The 16972-nt window shown below is 38.8% G+C and overlaps 1 protein-coding gene and 1 long non-coding RNA gene across 4 annotated transcripts in view; one reads left to right on the top strand and one right to left on the bottom strand.

The window, feature by feature from the left end:
• The first annotated feature begins 6885 nt into the window (after positions 1 to 6885).
• LOC132345896 (uncharacterized) lies at positions 6886 to 10921 on the top strand. The gene is made up of 2 exons (XR_009495459.1): positions 6886 to 9754; positions 9994 to 10921. It is a non-coding gene; the product is annotated as an uncharacterized lncRNA (long non-coding RNA).
• A 2201-nt stretch (positions 10922 to 13122) lies between these two features.
• Positions 13123 to 16972, bottom strand: part of PIK3CB (phosphatidylinositol-4,5-bisphosphate 3-kinase catalytic subunit beta) — a 179187-nt gene continuing 175337 nt past the window's right edge. For 2 of the 3 annotated variants that reach the window (XM_024988896.2, XM_059884087.1), the window contains 3 exons: positions 16054 to 16199; positions 14974 to 15106; positions 13123 to 14617 (listed from right to left, as the gene is read on the bottom strand). In XM_024988896.2, the coding sequence (XP_024844664.1) occupies positions 14480 to 14617; positions 14974 to 15106; positions 16054 to 16199 (417 nt within the window). In that variant the 3' untranslated portion in view covers positions 13123 to 14479. The remainder of the gene's footprint in view (positions 14618 to 14973; positions 15107 to 16053; positions 16200 to 16972) is intronic. The other variant, NM_001206047.2, reaches the window with a different exon arrangement.

Here is a 16972-nt window from a genome sequence, read left to right as displayed (position 1 = left end):
AAAGGAAAGATACAAGCATCTGAATGCAGAGTTCCAAAGAATAGCAAGGAGACATAAGAAAGCCTTCCTCAGCAATCAATGCAAAGAAATAGAGGAAAACAACAGAATGGGAAAGACCAGAGATCTCTTCAAGAAAATTAGAGATACCAAGGGAACATTTCATGCAAAGATGGGCTTGATAAAGGACAGAATGGTATGGACCTAACAGAAGCAGTAGATATTAAGAAGAGGTGGCAAGAATACACAGAAGAACTGTACAAAAAAGATCTTCACGACCAAGATAATCACGATGGTATGATCACTCACCTACAGCCAAATATCCTGGAATGTGAAGTCAAGTGGGCCTTGGAAAGCATCACTACGAACAAAGCTAGTGGAGGTGATGGAATTTCAGTTGAGCTCTTGCAAATCCTAAAAGATGATGCTGTGAAAGTCCTGCACTCATATGCCAGCAAATTTGGAAAACTCAGCAGTGGCCACAGGACTGGAAATGATCGGTTTTCATTCCAATCCCAAAGAAAGGCAATGCCAGAGAATGCTCAAACTACCACACAATTGCACTCATCTCACACGCTAGTACAGTAATGCTCAAAATTCTCCAAGCCAGGCTTCAGCAATACGTGAACCGTGAACTTCCAGATGTTCAAGCTGGTTTTAGAAAAGGCAGAGGAACCAGAGATCAAATTGCCAACATCTGCTGGATTATGGAAAAAGCAAGAGAGTTCCAGAAAAACATCTATTTCTGCTTTATTGACTATGCCAAAGCCTTTGACTGTGTGGATCACAACTGTGGAAAATTCTGAAAGAGGTGGAAATACCAGACCACCTGAAACTGCCTCTTGAGAAACCTATATGCAGGTCAGGAAGCAACAGTTAGAACTGGACATGGAACAACAGACTGGTTCCATATAGGAAAAGGAGTACGTCAAGGCTGTATATTGTTACCTTACTTATTTAAATTCTATGCAGAGTACATCATGAGAAACGCTGGGCTGGAAGAAGCACAAGCTGGAATCAAGATTGCCAGGAGAAATATCAATAACCTCAGATATGCAGATGACACCACCCTTACGGCAGAAAATGAAGAGGAACTAAAAAGCCTCTTGATGAAAGTGAAAGAGGAGAGTGAAAAAGTTGGCTTAAAGCTCAACATTCAGAAAATGAAGATCATGGCATCTGGTCCCATCACTTCATGGGAAATAGATGGGAGAGCAGTGGAAACACTGTCAGACTTTGTTTTGGGGGGCTCCAAAATCACTGCAGATGGTGATTGCAGCCATGAAATTAAAAGACGCTTATTCCTTGGAAGGAAAGTTATGACTAACCTAGATAGTATATTGAAAAGCAGAGACATTACTTTGCGACATTACTTTGCCAACAAAGGTCCCTCTAGTCAAGGCTATGGTTTTTCCTGTGGTCATGTATGGATATGAGAGTTGGACTCTGAGGAAAGCTGAGCGCCGAAGAATTGATGCTTTTGAACTGTGGTGTTGGAGAAGACTCTTGAGAGTCCCTTGGACTGCAAGGAGATCCAACCTGTCCATTCTGAAGGAGATCAGCCCTGGGATTTCTTTGGAAGGAATGATGCGAAAGCTGAAACTCCAGTACTTTGGGCACCTCATGCGAAGAGTTGACTCATTGGAGAAGACGCTGATGCTGGGAGGGACTGGGGGCAGGAGGAGAAGGGGACGACAGAGGACGAGATGGCTGGATGGCATCACCAACTCGATGGATGTGAGACTGAGTGAACTCTGGGAGTTGGGGATGGACGGGGAGGCCTGGCGTGCTGCGATTCATAGGGTCGCAAAGAGTCGGACATGACTGAGCCACTGAACTGATCTGAATGAACCCCTACTGCATAGTGCATGGAACTCTACTCGATGCTCTGTGGTGACCTAAATGGGAAAGAAATCAAAAAACAGTGGGGATATATTATGGCTGATTCACTTGGCTGGCTGTACAGCAGAAACTGACCCAGCAAAGTAAAGCAACTATATTCCAATTAATAAGGAAAAGAAAAAAAATAAAAAGAAAAAAAAACACAACAGACTCTCAGACCTTTCCAGCCTAACAAATCATAATCGGGTTTTAACTAGATCCTGTGGTGATCTGTTTGTACATCAAGGATTGAGAGGCACTGCTGTAGGTATGCCACAAAGTAGAATTGCTGAATTAAAGAGGAGTTCAGATCTTATCAGAGACTTATCAAAATGCTCTTACAGGTGGTTGTGCCACTATAAACTTTGACCAGCAGAGTTTTCTACCTCAAATCCTCAAAATTTGATACAATCAGGATCTCAGTATTATGCCAATATTTTAAAAAAATTCTATGTCATTTTATTTTCTCTGGTCACTAATTGGGTGTCTTACATGTTTATTGGCCATTCAGGTGTCCTTTCTCAAGAATTACCTTTTTCATTTCTTTTGACTATTTTTCTGTTGATATGTAATCCCATGACTGTAGTCTTTCCCTGATAGCAGTACAAAATGTGCAATAGATCAGCACATTTTGTGCAGCGCAGTCATGCTTTCCACTTCACGCACTATTTATATCCTCTAAAGAGCTCTGAGGGCAGGGATCATGTACTGCTGTAACCCCTGGGATCTAGCACACCCCCTCACAGATGAAGGGCAGTGAGATTTGTATTAAAGTAGCCAGCTCAGAGGAGAGATCTGGAATGGAGATATATAATGAGCATCATTAGCATATAGAAGAGATTTAATGCAATGGAAACGAGTAACATCAACTAGGAAGGTTGTAGAGAAATGAAAAAGGAAGATTAAATCCTGAAGGGCTATAGCATTTAGGCAAGGGAGATCTTCAATGAGGAAGGAAATTCTAAAGCTATCAAGCAAAAGACAAACTTTGATTATCTAGAAATCTAAATGTTGCATAGTAAAGGATACCATAAGCAAATCCAACATACAAACAATAGACAAGGGGAAGAAACTTATAATGGAGATGACAAGAGTCAAGATATATGTAAAAGCTCTTAAAAACTTATAAGAAAAGTCGGGTTAACTGTAAATTGGATAAAGGATATTAATAGCCTATTCACAGAAAAGGAAATCCAAATAGCAAATAAATATATTTTTTAATGCTCAAATTAATTTATGTTTAGGAGTATTATTTTAAAAATGAAAACAGGAAAAGATATTTGAAAAGAACAATGACTGAAATGTGGAAGAAAGGGTACCCCCTCACACTTTGGTGACAAAATTAATAAAATAAGCCTCAATGAAATGAGGCAGAAGCTACATGAAAATGGAGAAATAATTAGTAGAGGATGGAATAAAAGTGGAAAGGGTAATGCTGACAAATCTCTTGCTAATAACTGAAAAATTGTTCAAAATATATGAATGGGCATCAACAGAAATAACCAACAATAGAAAGAGACCCATATGATTTGTAGATTAAGAATTCATTAGCTATAAAGCTCAAAATGATTATGTTTAAAATGTTCAAGGTAATAAAAAGACAACTCTGAAAATTTCACAGAGAACAAAAAAATATTAAAAGGCAGAGGAAAATTTGAAAAGAACCATATGGAAACTGTAGAACTGAAAAGTATGACATTAATAACTCAGAATCAGAAAAATAATAAATTGGGAAATAGGTGAGAAGAAAATATCTAGGAGAAAAATACAAAGAGATTATAGAGAAGAGTAATTAAAATATAGACTATACAGTTAAAGGTCAAATACATGTAAACAGAGTTCTAAAAAGACAGAGAATTATGAAAAAGTAGATTTGAAGAGAATTTTCCAAATGAAAAAAGGTAGCAAGCAATAGACTGAGGAAGATCTGCAGACACCAAGTAGGAAGAAAACCAGCCCTCGGTATATTATAGGAAAATTGCTAAGAATCAAAGAAAAACATAAAAAAATTTTAAAGTGTCTGCTGCTGCTGCTAAGTTGCTTCAGTCGTGTCAGACTCTGTGTGACCTCATAGACGGCAGCCCACTAGGCTCCCCCCATCCCCGGGACTCTCCAGGCAAGAACACTGGAGTGGGTTGCCATTTCCTTCTCCAATACATGAAAGCGAAAAGTGAAAGTGAAGACGCCCAGTCGTGTCCGACTCCCAGTGACCCCATGGACTGCAGCCCACCAGGCTCCTCTGTCCATGGGATTTTCCAGGCAAGAGTACTGGAGTGGGGTGCCATTGCCTAGTGGGAAAAAAATGCATATTAAAATATAGTTAATTTCTTAACAGAAATGATAGAAATAAGAGAACACTGGAAATAATCCTCCAAAGTGCTGAAATAAGTAACTACCAAGCTAAATTTCTGTACCCAGAAAAAGTACCATTTACTAATAAGGCAAATAAAAGCTGAACAAATTAACCAAGTGGAGAACAACTTAGCATTTCCCTGGTAGTGCAGTGAATAAGAATCCTCCTGCCAATGCAGGGCACACAGGTTTGATCCCTGGTCCAGGAAGATTTCCCATGTCACAGAGCAACTAGGTCCATGTGCTGCGGCTGCTGAGCCCACACCCTAAAGCCTGCTAGTCACAACTACTGAAGCCACTTGCTGCAACTACTGAAGCCCAAGTGCCTAGAGCCTGTGCTCCTCAAAAAAGAGAAGCCGCCACAATGAGAAGCCCTCATACCACAAGGAAGAGCAGTGCCTACTCACCACAACTGGAGAAAGTCCATGCAAAGCAATGAAGACCCAGTGCAGCAGAAAGTAAAATAAATTTTAAAAAAAGTAGAAAAATTTAGGAATTATGAAAGGGTCTTCTTTGGTCTAAGAAAAAAATCATCCCAGATGAAAACTTGAAAATACAGGGGAAAAAAAAATAAAAAGCAATAGTAAAAATATACAGTTGACCCTTGAACAAAATGGGTTGGACTTACACAGGTCCACTTACAATAAACTTTCTTTTCCCCAGTAAATACATACTAAAGTATACTAATGATCCACAGTTGACTGAATCTGTGGATATAGAACCATATATAGGGAAAGTGAAAGTGTTAGTCACTCAATCATGTCCAATTCTTGGCGAGCCCATGGACTATAGCCTGCAAGGCTCCTCTGTCCATGGAATTCTCCAGGCAAGAATACTGGAGTGGGTTGCCATTCCCTTCTCCAGAGGATCTTCCTGACTCACAGACTGAACCCAGGTCTCTTATATTGCAGACAGATTCTTTACCAGTTGCGCCATTCTGCCCTTGGACTGAAGTATACTAAATGATCCACAGTTAACTGAATCTGTGGATATAGAACCACATAGAGGGAGGGGTGTCTAAAGTTACATTCAGATTTCTGATTGTGTGGGATATTGGCCCCCACAGCCTCCATGTTGTTCAAGGGTTAATTGTTTATTTAATGAACAATGGCTGTATAAAATAATACTTTCTTGTGGGATTTAAGACTGATATATGTTTAAAATCCAATAATAACAGCATATAGGTTGGTAGAAACTTAAACAGATTTAAAGAGTTCTAGGTTCTTGTGTTGTCTCAGATTAGATCAGATCAGATCAGTTGCTCAGTCAGGTCCGACTCTTTGCGACCCCATGAATCACAGCACGCTAGGCCTCCCTGTCCATCATCAAACTCCCGGAGTTCACTCAGACTCACGTCCATCGAATCAGTGATGCCATCCATCCATCTCATCCTCTGTTGTCCCCTTCTCCTCCTGCCCCCAATCCCTCCCAGCATGAAAGTCTTTTCCAGTGAGTCAACTCTTCGCATGAGGTGCCCAAAGCACTGGAGTTTCAGCTTTAGCATCATTCCTTCCAAAGAAATCCCAGGGCTGATCTCCTTGCAGTCCAAGGGACTCTCAAGAGTCTTCTCCAACACCACACTTCAAAAGCATCAATTCTTCGGCGCTCAGCTTTCTTCACAGTCCAACTCTCACATCCATACATGACTACTGGAAAAACCATAGCCTTGACTAGACGGACCTTTGTTGGCAAAGTAACGTCTCTGCTTTTGAATATGCTATCTAGCTTGGTCATAACTTTCCTTCCAAGGAGTAAGCATCTTTTAATTTCATGGCTGCAGTCACCATCTGCAGTGATTTTGGAGACCAGAAAAATAAAGTCTGACACTGTTCCCACTGGTTCCCCATCTATTTCCCATGAAGTGATGGGACTGGATGCCATGATCTTCGTTTTCTGAATGTTGAGCTTTAAGCCAACTTTTTCACTCTCCACTTTCACTTTCATCAAGAGGCTCTTCAGTTCCTCTTCACTTTCTGCCATAAGGGTGGTGTCATCTGCATATCTGAGGTTATAGATATTTCTCTCGGCAATCTTGATTCCAGCTTGTATTTCTTCCAATCCAGCGTTTCTCATGATGTACTCTGCATATAAGTTAAATAAGCAGGGTGACAATATACAGCCTTGAGGTACTCCTTTTCCTATCTGGAACCAGTCTGTTTTTCCATGTCCAGTTCTAACTGTTGCTTCCTGCCCTGCATACAAATTTCTCAAGAGGCAGGTCAGGTGGTCTGGTATTCCCATCTCTGGTTACAGTTTATTGTAACCAGTATAGGCAAATTCAAAATTATAGTAGGATATTTTAACTTACCACTTTTATAAATGCCAGGCAAAAATTCAGTAATAATAAATAAATTTAAATAATTTAATAGCAGAATAGTTCTAATGAACATATGTAAAACGTTGATCTAATAACTTAATCTAATGAACATATGTAAAAATGTTGATCTAATAACTTAAATAGGGATTTTTTTCATGTGCACACTGAACATTTATGAAACTTGAAATGTCATAATGACAATATTGTATCATAAAAAGTAGGTTCCATAATTTTGAAAGAATTTAAACTCATGTTCTATGAATTCCATACAATCTAGATATCAGTAACAAAATAATAATAATAAAATCCATGTGTATTTGGAAATAAATATACTTCAAAGTAACCTGCAGGTCACAAAGACAACAAAATGATAATTTTGGAAATATTTTCTATTGAATTGTGACGAAAAGTCTTCATTATCAAAATTTATAGGATGCAGATAAAGATTGTTATCATAAAAGCTAAAACTGATCAGCTAAGCAACCTTCTTATAAAGATGTAGGAGAGGAATAATAGCAAAATAAACCTAAATAAAGTACAAAGAAGGAAATAATAAGGATAAAAGGACAGTAGAAAACAAATGTACAACAGAGGATCAAAAAAAGCCAAAAACTGATTTTTGTAAGACAACTGAAAAACTTCTAGTGACAGTAACTGAGAATACAGAGAAGGCACTAACCAAAATCAAGAATGAAAAGAGGATATCACTATCAATCCTGCAACATTAATACACTCTTAACATATGGATTATTTTATAAAAATAAGTTTGAAATGGTAGGTGAAATGGACACATACCTAGAAAATCACAACTCTTCAAAGCATATTTTTATAATCTGAATATTCCTGTAGCTATTAAGGAAACTAAATCCATACCTCAAAGAAACATCAGACATAAGGTCACTACCAAGGTTCTATTAAACATTTAAGAAATAACGCAAACCTTACCTGTGTTGTAAGGTCACCAAAAAGTTAATGACAAAAGCTGAAACAGACCTTAAAAAAAATTTATGGACCAATCCAACTGATGAAAATAGATACAGAAATCTCAAATGAATTATTAGCAAATAAAATCCAGGAATATAATTTAAAAAATATTACATCACAATCAATTCGGGCTCATTCCAGAAATGTAAGTATTTGGTTAAATATATGAACATCAGTCAATATAACTGAGTGTTTCTCAAGTGGCTCAGTTGTAAAAAGTAGGAGATATGGGTTTGATCTCTGTTGGGAAAATCCTCTGGAGGAGGAAATGGCAACTCACTCCGTTATTCGTGTCCGGGAAATCTCATGGACAGAAGAACCTGGCAGGCTACAGTTCTTGGGGTTTCAAAGAGTTGGACACAACTGAGCAACTAGCTGGCACACAGTGATGTAACTCACCAAATGAGAACAATTATTTGATCATTTTTGTAAAATGTAGAAAAATAACTTGATAGTATTCAGCATTCTTCATGATTTTTGAAACAAGTCCTGTGGGAACTGAAACATGCTTCCTTAACCTGATAAAAGATCCAGATTCCAAAGTAAACACCATACCTATTGAAGATTTTCCCTTTGAGATCAGCAAAAGGTTAAATACTGCTTCTATTCATCTTTTGTTGGAATTCCTAACCAGTGCAGAAGGGCAAGAAAAAGAAATAAAATGCTGAAGGGAATGGAAAAGAAGAAATAAAGGGACTAATCATTGCACATGACATATGCAAAATCAAAATGATTTCTATAAATGGTTAATAAGAATGTTTATGTCTGCTAAATAGAAACATCAATATCTACTGATTGCTCTGAAACTTTAGTTAAAACTATTAAAACACAGGTTGCTGGATTCCAACTCTCAAATTTCTGATTAAGTTTTGGGGTGGGGGTCAAGAATTTGCATTCTGCTCAGTTCCAAGGTGATGATATTACCTCTAGTCAAATCACTGTGGATAGATACTCCATTGTCATGGATTATAAGAGTCAACATTCTGAAGGTATCTATTTACCTCAACCTAAGGTAGTGCAACATCATTTAAAATTTTCATATTTGGGGCATCTCAGCAAGTAGATTCTGAAATGTATACTGAGGCATCACAGATAACTGTGAGTAAAGGGCATGGGTGCTTAAGACAGACTCCCTGAATTTGAATACTGCCTCCTACTTAGTGACTGTGCGTTCTGTCACTTGTAAAACAGGAAAGAACTATCACATGATTGTTAAAAAGATTAAATATATATAGTTTAGATGTATGCCCAGCACACATTAAGTACTATGCATGAGTTTAATGATTAAGTAAAATAAAATAAAAAAATAGGAAAATGAAATCTACTGGATATCTTCTAGAGTTCAGATGCAGACTCATGCATATGTGGACAGATAAGTTTATGACCAAGGGTGATATAGAACAGTGGGGAAAGAGGATTATATTTCCAAATGAAAGTGAAAGTGAAGTCGCTCAGTCGTGTCCAACTCTTTGCGACCCCATGGACTAGGCTCCTCTGTCCATGGGATTTTCCAGGCAATAGTACTGGAGTGAATTGCCATTTCCTTCTCCAGGGGATCTTCCCAACCCAGGGATCAAACCCGGGTCTCCCACATTGTAGACAGGCACTTTACCGTCTGAGCCAACAGGGAAGCCAGATAGTTTAATAAATTGTTTAATAAATTGTTATAAGCACTCATTTTAGCATTACTTGGTAAAAATAAAGATGTATATAATTCTGTGACCCATCAATTTTAACCTTAAGTATATACATCCAAAGAAATACATACACATGTGAAATAGGAGATAAATTCTGATAATCACAGCAGCATCATTTGTAATAGCCTCAAACTAAAAACAACCTGTATGTGCCCAAGAGTAGACAGGATATATAAATTATAGGGTATCCATAACATGGAATACTATACAATGATGATAAAGGATGGAGATACATGCAATTAAATGGCTGAATCTTAAACAGTGCTGACGGAAAGAATCCTGATGATTGCCATAAAAGAAGATATGGTGATTACCTTGGCAGAACCTTTACAAGGAAGGGAAACTTGAACGTTTTCTCAGATTTTGACAATGTTGTTTCTTGATCTGAGTGGTGGTGACCTGGATATTTGCTCTATATGGTAATAGTATTTATATGTATTATTGTTTTATGTTCTTTTCAGTAGGTGCCTTTTCCACAATAAAAATGGTAGAAGAGAAGGTGGAGAATATCTGAAAGGCCAGACTTGTAAGTATTAAACCTGGGTGGGAGGAGGGAGGAGGGTTCAGGATGGGGAACACAGGTATACCTGTGGCAGATTCATTTCGATATTTGGCAAAACTAATACAATATTGTAAAGTTTAAAAATAAAATAAAATTTAAAAAAAAAGTAAAGGGGAATCAGAAGTTCCAAAAATCCATTATATATTTTCATATAGTAATAACCCAGAAAGTGATGTCACACATTTTCTTCTTCATTGGAAAAGGGAATTGCCGGGAGCCAGCATGAGGAAATCCATCCGTGGCAAAGGTCATGAGGAAGGAGGCTGGACATACGCAAAGGCGGGATCGAGCCTCAGGAGTCCCCCTGGAAATTCTCGAGCATCTATCCTAAAAACCAGAGTCTGCCTACTTTACTACTTTGTGCTCTCACCTACACCTCTGACTTTATGGGGGGCTATCCCCCACCACCTCTTTCGGAGAAGGAGTTAACTTAGAGCTCGTTAATAATAATTTCTGGGCATGATAGCAGTGTTTCAACCTACAGACTCCTCTGAAGGTTCTCTAGCCTGCCTGACAGGCTTGTCCGGCCACATGTGATTGTTCACAGCCTCCCAACCGTGAGAGGCACGAGATGCTTTAAACCTTCTAAAAACAGGTTCTTTAGAGAAGTTATAAAACTATTAGTATAGTATAGTGGGCTGATTAGAAATTGTATTGGTGAAGGGTTTTTTATTTGTTGAGCCAATGTTTACTGCTAAGTCTCCACATCCCCTGCCCTTATACACATTGATGAATATATACAAAAAATAAGTATTAACCTTGATATTAATCACATTAGACCTTAGGCTAAACAAATTCTTTCCTTAATTAAAACCCACTACACCCTCACCCTATAGGAATGTAACTTTATCTGGTACCTTCGAAAGGTGGTGTCTGTTTTAAGAATAATCACCCCTGGAGAAATAAGTGCCCTGGTTGACTGACCGCTGTCACAAGGAGAGGGTCATAAATTGTCAGCAGGCCCCCTGGCCAGAAGATGATGTAACACCCCTAAGACCTCTGTATACATTTGTATGAAGCACCTGACTTTAATAAAAGTCAGGACTGCTGACCCCGTGTGACTTTTGTATAACATCTCAGTGTATAAAAACAGACCCTGGAAAAATAAAAAATGGGATCAGCTCCTCGAAATACTGGTCTCCTCACGTCACTCTCTCTCTCAACCTCTGGCTGAGTTTCCATCTGGAGGGCAGAGGCCTGCCAAGCTTACTAATTTTGCCTGGGCTTCTAAGATCCGACCGGGGAGGCCTCAGTGTCTCCTCTTCCATGGGAGAACAGAAGGACGCCTGTGGCCTACGTAAGTGGCACAAACTTCTTGGCTTGACGTTTTATTGGTTTTCCACGTAAACCAAGCTAACTCAGCCTCTTTTCTCCACTGAATTTTCCTGCTGAGCTATCCTCATTATATTACTCTTTATATCTCTAATTAATATTTAATTAAAGCCAGTGTATTCACCGACACCGTCTCTCCTTCAGATTTCCCTGGATCCACCAGGGCTGGACCCTGGCAGGGAATAAAACCATTACTGATACTGAAAGAGAACAAGGCTCTGGGATGACATGATCCTACAGAAGAGATGCAGCATTCTGGTGTGCAGAAAGGGGAACAGGGAGGTAGAAATAAGCAATTGTTGATCCGGTTATTGACCATGAATCATGCTTTAGATATACTGTACCTCCCTGCCTACTATGCTCTCCCCACTACCCCTTCACCTAGCTTCTATCTGTCCCTGAAGAACTCAGCTTAGAGGCCCACTTCTCCAGGAAACTGCAGCCCCTGGTCCCTCCCTCCTAAAAGCTGCTTGCCCCCAACAGTCAGGGTCACATGGCACAGTACCTCTCTGCTCTTCACCTTGTAGACCAATCTTTCACCTCTACAGGCAAGTGATCCCTGCATTTCAGGCCAAGATCTGGTGCTGACGGTCAGGGCTATAGGCTGGACAAGGCAGAACTGAGAAAACACTGTAAGACTGAAGACGGACACAGTGCTCTGGACCCTTCCATGAGATTCCTCCCTTCAGTGGCCTTCAGGAGGGGGAAGCAGAGAAATAAATGAGATTGCCTTTGAGTTGGGACTCAGCACATGTTTCCATTCAGTCTTAAACTAGCCTGTTCCACAGAATTGAGTACATCAGTTATTACCAACCCCACACTACAAACAGGAAGCTCAGACCCTGAGAAAGAAAATAAACACCTTATTCCAAGGTCAGAGAGGCATAGCTGGATTGCAAATCCTAGCCCTGTAGCTCACAGTCTGACTATAGACATGAGGAGAATACACAGGAAATAACAAAGTCATCTTTTGTCATCCCAGACCTGGGTAGATACAGATGCTGTCCTCAAGTATGGAAATGTATAGGGTTTCCAAACCTTGTTTTGGGAAAGAACCAAAGGCAGGGAGCCAAGGCAATGAGTATTCAGCCCCCAGGCAGGGAACTGTTCCTGCAACCCAGTCCCCTAGCGCACCGTGGACAGTGGCTATCATTCCATCTTTCTGACTCAGGAGAAGCCCCTAAGAATCAGACATGCAAGTCAGCAAGTGTGTACAGAGTAGCTGCTCGGAGTGCTGAGCAGCTACGGAATGCTACCATTGCTATCTATGGGGGCCTATGGCAGCGGGCAGGACAGTCAAGAGCCATGCCAGCCTCAGGTCCAGCACTGGCTGGGCAACTTCATTTCCATTTCTTACTCATGAAGACATTCACTGATTAAACATATGTTTACCAAGGAACCCATGCACTGAGATGTGTTTGGAAACAGTGGTACCCACTTCTGCATGGCAATGCTCACCACTTTCTAAATCCCTGACCCGTATCCTGGTGTATGTAACGGTGGACTGCTATAGGACAGAGACTCCTCAAACAAACCTGTCCTTCTTCAGTTCTACTCCTGGCACTCTCATTGAGCTAGAACAGTCCTTGTTCATCGAGCACTGAACTGAATGGTCAGTCAGTTCAGAGCTCCACCCCCACCATCAGCTGAGTTACTTCCAAGAAACTGTGCTCTGATCATCTGCCTAATGGAAGAGAGCTATAGAGTGACTAGCCTGGCCTTGGGTACCAAGTTTAACTGAAAGGACATTTTTCCAGACCTCAGGAACCTTCCCAAAGGCATGGAAACTCTGTGAGGACACCCTCATGTCTCAGGCTCCCAAAGTCCAAGAGGCCTCCCATACTGCCTGATGGGCTGGGAAACAAGGAGAGCAGTCACCGAAGAGACCATGATCCTCAGCTTACTCCTGAGGCTGCTTTGTCTGCTGATTTGACCATTTCTGACAGTCTCAGCACCAAAGTTCAAAGGCCTGTGCTGCCCATAAAGAAGAGGTCCACACATCCCAAGAGCAACCAAAACCAGCTCACCCATTTATTTGACTGAGAACATTAAGGAAGACAACAAAATTAAACAATTTTTAATAAAATTCCTATAGAAAACTCAGTCTCAGGGCAAACATTCAGTTCTCTTTTCCATGTCATTGAGGACTGAGAGCTCCCAAGAGTCTTTGGAGAATAAGCAGTAGTTTTGCTGGATGTTGCCAGTACTCAGAAAGAGCCTCCATTTACACATTCAAACCAGTAGTTCCTATTGCACATATTAACATTATCTGCAATCTAGCACCCTAAATATATGGTACCTCAACAAATAAATTAAAGAGTTCCATGTAGCATGAAACATTTCAATTTGAACTAATATTTCTGAAAAATCACATTATTACAAGTTTTAATAAATACAGTAAGAACAGCTGGCATTTGACTAAAACACTGAATTTTAGGTCTGGAGTTTATTCCATAAATAGTTTCCTGTTCATTTGCTTTCTGTCTGGGATACATTTGCTCAAGTATTATGCTCTATGAAGTGAACTCTTTCATAGATACCATGTAAAAACTGTATTAATATGTGCCTCATTATAGAAGCAGCTGGAAGAACTGGATCACATATTAAGTAAAAAGTAACTTAGGAAAAAGCTCTGCTTTTGTAAAACTTTAAAACACAGGCTGAAGAAAATCAAAATAATATCTTTTTATATAGAACTCCCACTAGAAATTTTATAAATATATATGCAGCATAAATTATATTTGCCTCACCAAGCAGATTTTCAGCAATTCTGGCTGGGATGATGCTATCATGGTAGATAAATATCAACAAAAGAATTAATGTTTCCACAGGTTTAAAAGATTTCTCTTGAAAAACAATCATAATTTCAAATTATATTATAATTTGTAGTTCACACAATTTAAAAAGGGAGGAAAGAAAGCTTTCTTTTAAGCCTCATTTGGAAAGTAAGAACAGCTACTAGTCCCCAGGTATGCATAAGTTGGCTGAGTGATAACACTTGGTCACAATATGAAAAAGAAGTATTTACATCTTTCCAGAAAAGTACCAAATACTTAAAAAAAAAAAAGACAAAAAATAATCTCTAGTAGCATTCCTTGGCGTGCAAAGTCAGCAGGAAATGATTATCCATAATGTTGAGTTTTCATGATGAATCTTGGAAGCATTCAAAAAGCAGAGGGTGTTGTCAGGGATTATTCAGATTACGTTACTGTGGGATGTCCCATTCTTAATTTATCTCTCAGTTCCAGGATTTCATTCCCTTTATAACATCTCTGGCAGGGTCATGTTCAATTTAGTGCAAGTGCAAAATGAAAACTAAACGAAACCAACAAACACATTAGGAGCAAAGGCTGATTGTTAAGATCTGTAGTCTTTGCGAACTGTGTGGGCCATCCAATTGACTTTAGTAGTCCAACTTTCCCTGAGTGCCTCATCAAATTTTTGCTTGAATTGCTTGAGTGCTTCTTCTTCAGTCTTCCCTAAGGCAAGAGAGTCCTGGCAATGAAAGAGAAAAATGTGATTTTATATATTCTCCATAGTGAGGCGCAAACCTCAAAGTCTGTAGAAGGCTGGCTCGGCCATACAGTGCACACTCCATGTTCTTATTCAAATACCATTTACAGGAGAGAGAATGAACACCAAGGTATGGTGACAATATGACCTCTGCCAAAGGGTTTTTCGTAGATGAAATGAATTTACAATTACTGCAAGACAACTATTTAGGTTCTTGCTGCCACCACTCAAGGTTAAATGATTTTATTCCATTTCCTTTGAACGTCTAGATAAAACAGGTAGATACAACTGAGCTCTATGTTTACAAGGCCCAAATTACAAAGGAAAGAGGTTTATACCTTAAGATACTGTATATCCTTGACTGAGGTGAGCTCAGGAAGCCCTGCAGTCAACATCAGTGCAAAGAGCGTGATGAAGAGATTCCCATGCCGGCGTAAAATCAGATATGCATCCTCACAACACTGGCGGAACCTTCAGTTGATTCAAGCAAATCACAGGAATATTATATCAGAACGAAAACAAGATATTTCATAAATGAAAATGAGACATATAGTGAAACTTTCCCTAAAGCTGAAATTTTTACTTCTTTGAAAATTGTCTGAGGATGAAAATTTACATAAAATAAATCAAGCTCTCGAAAACCACATATATCTTTTCCAGAAACAAAACTAAACAGAAATATATAAAACGCAAAGTCATACTTAAACTACACTTTTTAATTCTGTGAGACATAAACAATTAATTGTAAAAAAGTGGCAATTATACTCCATAAGGATTTGTAACCACATTTCTAGACTTTAGATTTGTGGTCTGACTCCAGAGACTTAATTTCTTTAATGTCCCCCGAATATATTCTGCAGAAGCCCAGAAAGATCTGGAAATAATACTAGAAATCATTTGTTAAGCCTATCATATGAGTTGGTCACATCATATAACATATCGTTTATTATCAAAATACCCCTGAAGCTTAGTTATTTTTGTCACCATTGAAAATGAAGAAACAAATCTGAGATGATAAGTAATGTGTTTGGAAACATCAAACACCAAAGAATAGATATGAGATTACAAAGTCATTCTGTGAACCCTGACTCTCTTTTATCATACTTCACATTGAATGACAGCAAAATGCCAGTCCCTTTCAGCATTTCAAATGTCTATCAAATGTCTTAACAGTTTCAGAGAATTTTCCAATGCAGGTAAAAGGCAGCATTCTATTGGAATAAAACAGCAATTTATCTCAAATTCCTAGCATTATTTTTCATTCTCTGAATCAGAACATGGATCTCACAGGCAAATTCCCCGAAACCTCCTGTTGGCAGACTGACTATCTCCCCAATTAAATCTCTCTCAGCTAAGAAATGCTAGCCTAACTGAGAAAACAGTAGATGTGTTTACTTTGACACAAGGGCGATACTCACCGGCCAAATTTTTCTGTGTTTCCTGTTTTTCCTTGTTGAATCACATGAATGAAATCATAAGTAAGAATAAAAGGCACTCGCTCCCTTTTAATGCCAAATTTAGACTTGAAATTTCCAAGAATATGTCCAAAGTCAATGTGGAAGAGCTAGAAAACAAATGGGATTTAATTTCCACCCCCGTTTTTTTCGGGTGGGTTCTGAATAAAAAGGCAAGGTCTCAGCAGTCTTAGACCCTGAAGTACTACATCCAAAGTCATCAGACCCCTTTCTCACTTTTCATAGACTCTTGGATCATTTGAGAAAACAGTGCTTCTGATATTCATAGGTCTTTTATATTTAACAATGACCCTGATATTAAACTGCATATACCCACTGGGAAAGATCAATCTTTAAAAAGAAAAATATATGCAAATCATAAACATGTCTGATTTTAAAAAGTCAAATAGTTTTATATACAGAACCAAACCAAAAGACAGTATATCCTTGCCCCACCGGTTCCTTCACTACCTTAAGTGCTACTACTTAGAGGTAACTTCTTCCCACACTTTCACATGTCTTTCCTGATATGTGCCTCCATTTTCCTAAATAGTTTATTTAGGAAATAGTTTCCTAAATATGTTTATTCTTATTTTTTACTTCCTAATTTTAGATTACTGTGAAAGGTAAAGATTTAGTGGTCTTGTGATGATGTTTGTTGTGATGATGTGATAGTATTAATATGTTTATAGTTATTTTTACTTCCTAATTTTAGATTACTGTGAAAGGTAAAGATTTAGTAGTCTTGTGATGATGTGATGCCTCATAATGCAGCACAACTATAGAATAATTTATGGTTAAATCAATGTTGATGTTCCATTGCTAAGTCGTGTGTGACTCTTTTTGACCCCATGGACTGTTGCACGCCAAGCTCCTCTGTGCT

Source organism: Bos taurus, chromosome 1, assembly GCF_002263795.3.
Source record: "Bos taurus isolate L1 Dominette 01449 registration number 42190680 breed Hereford chromosome 1, ARS-UCD2.0, whole genome shotgun sequence".
NCBI classification, from domain to species: domain Eukaryota; kingdom Metazoa; phylum Chordata; class Mammalia; order Artiodactyla; family Bovidae; genus Bos; species Bos taurus.
The sequence above is the reverse complement of the archived record's forward strand: the minus strand, read 5'-3'. Positions and strand labels throughout refer to the sequence as shown.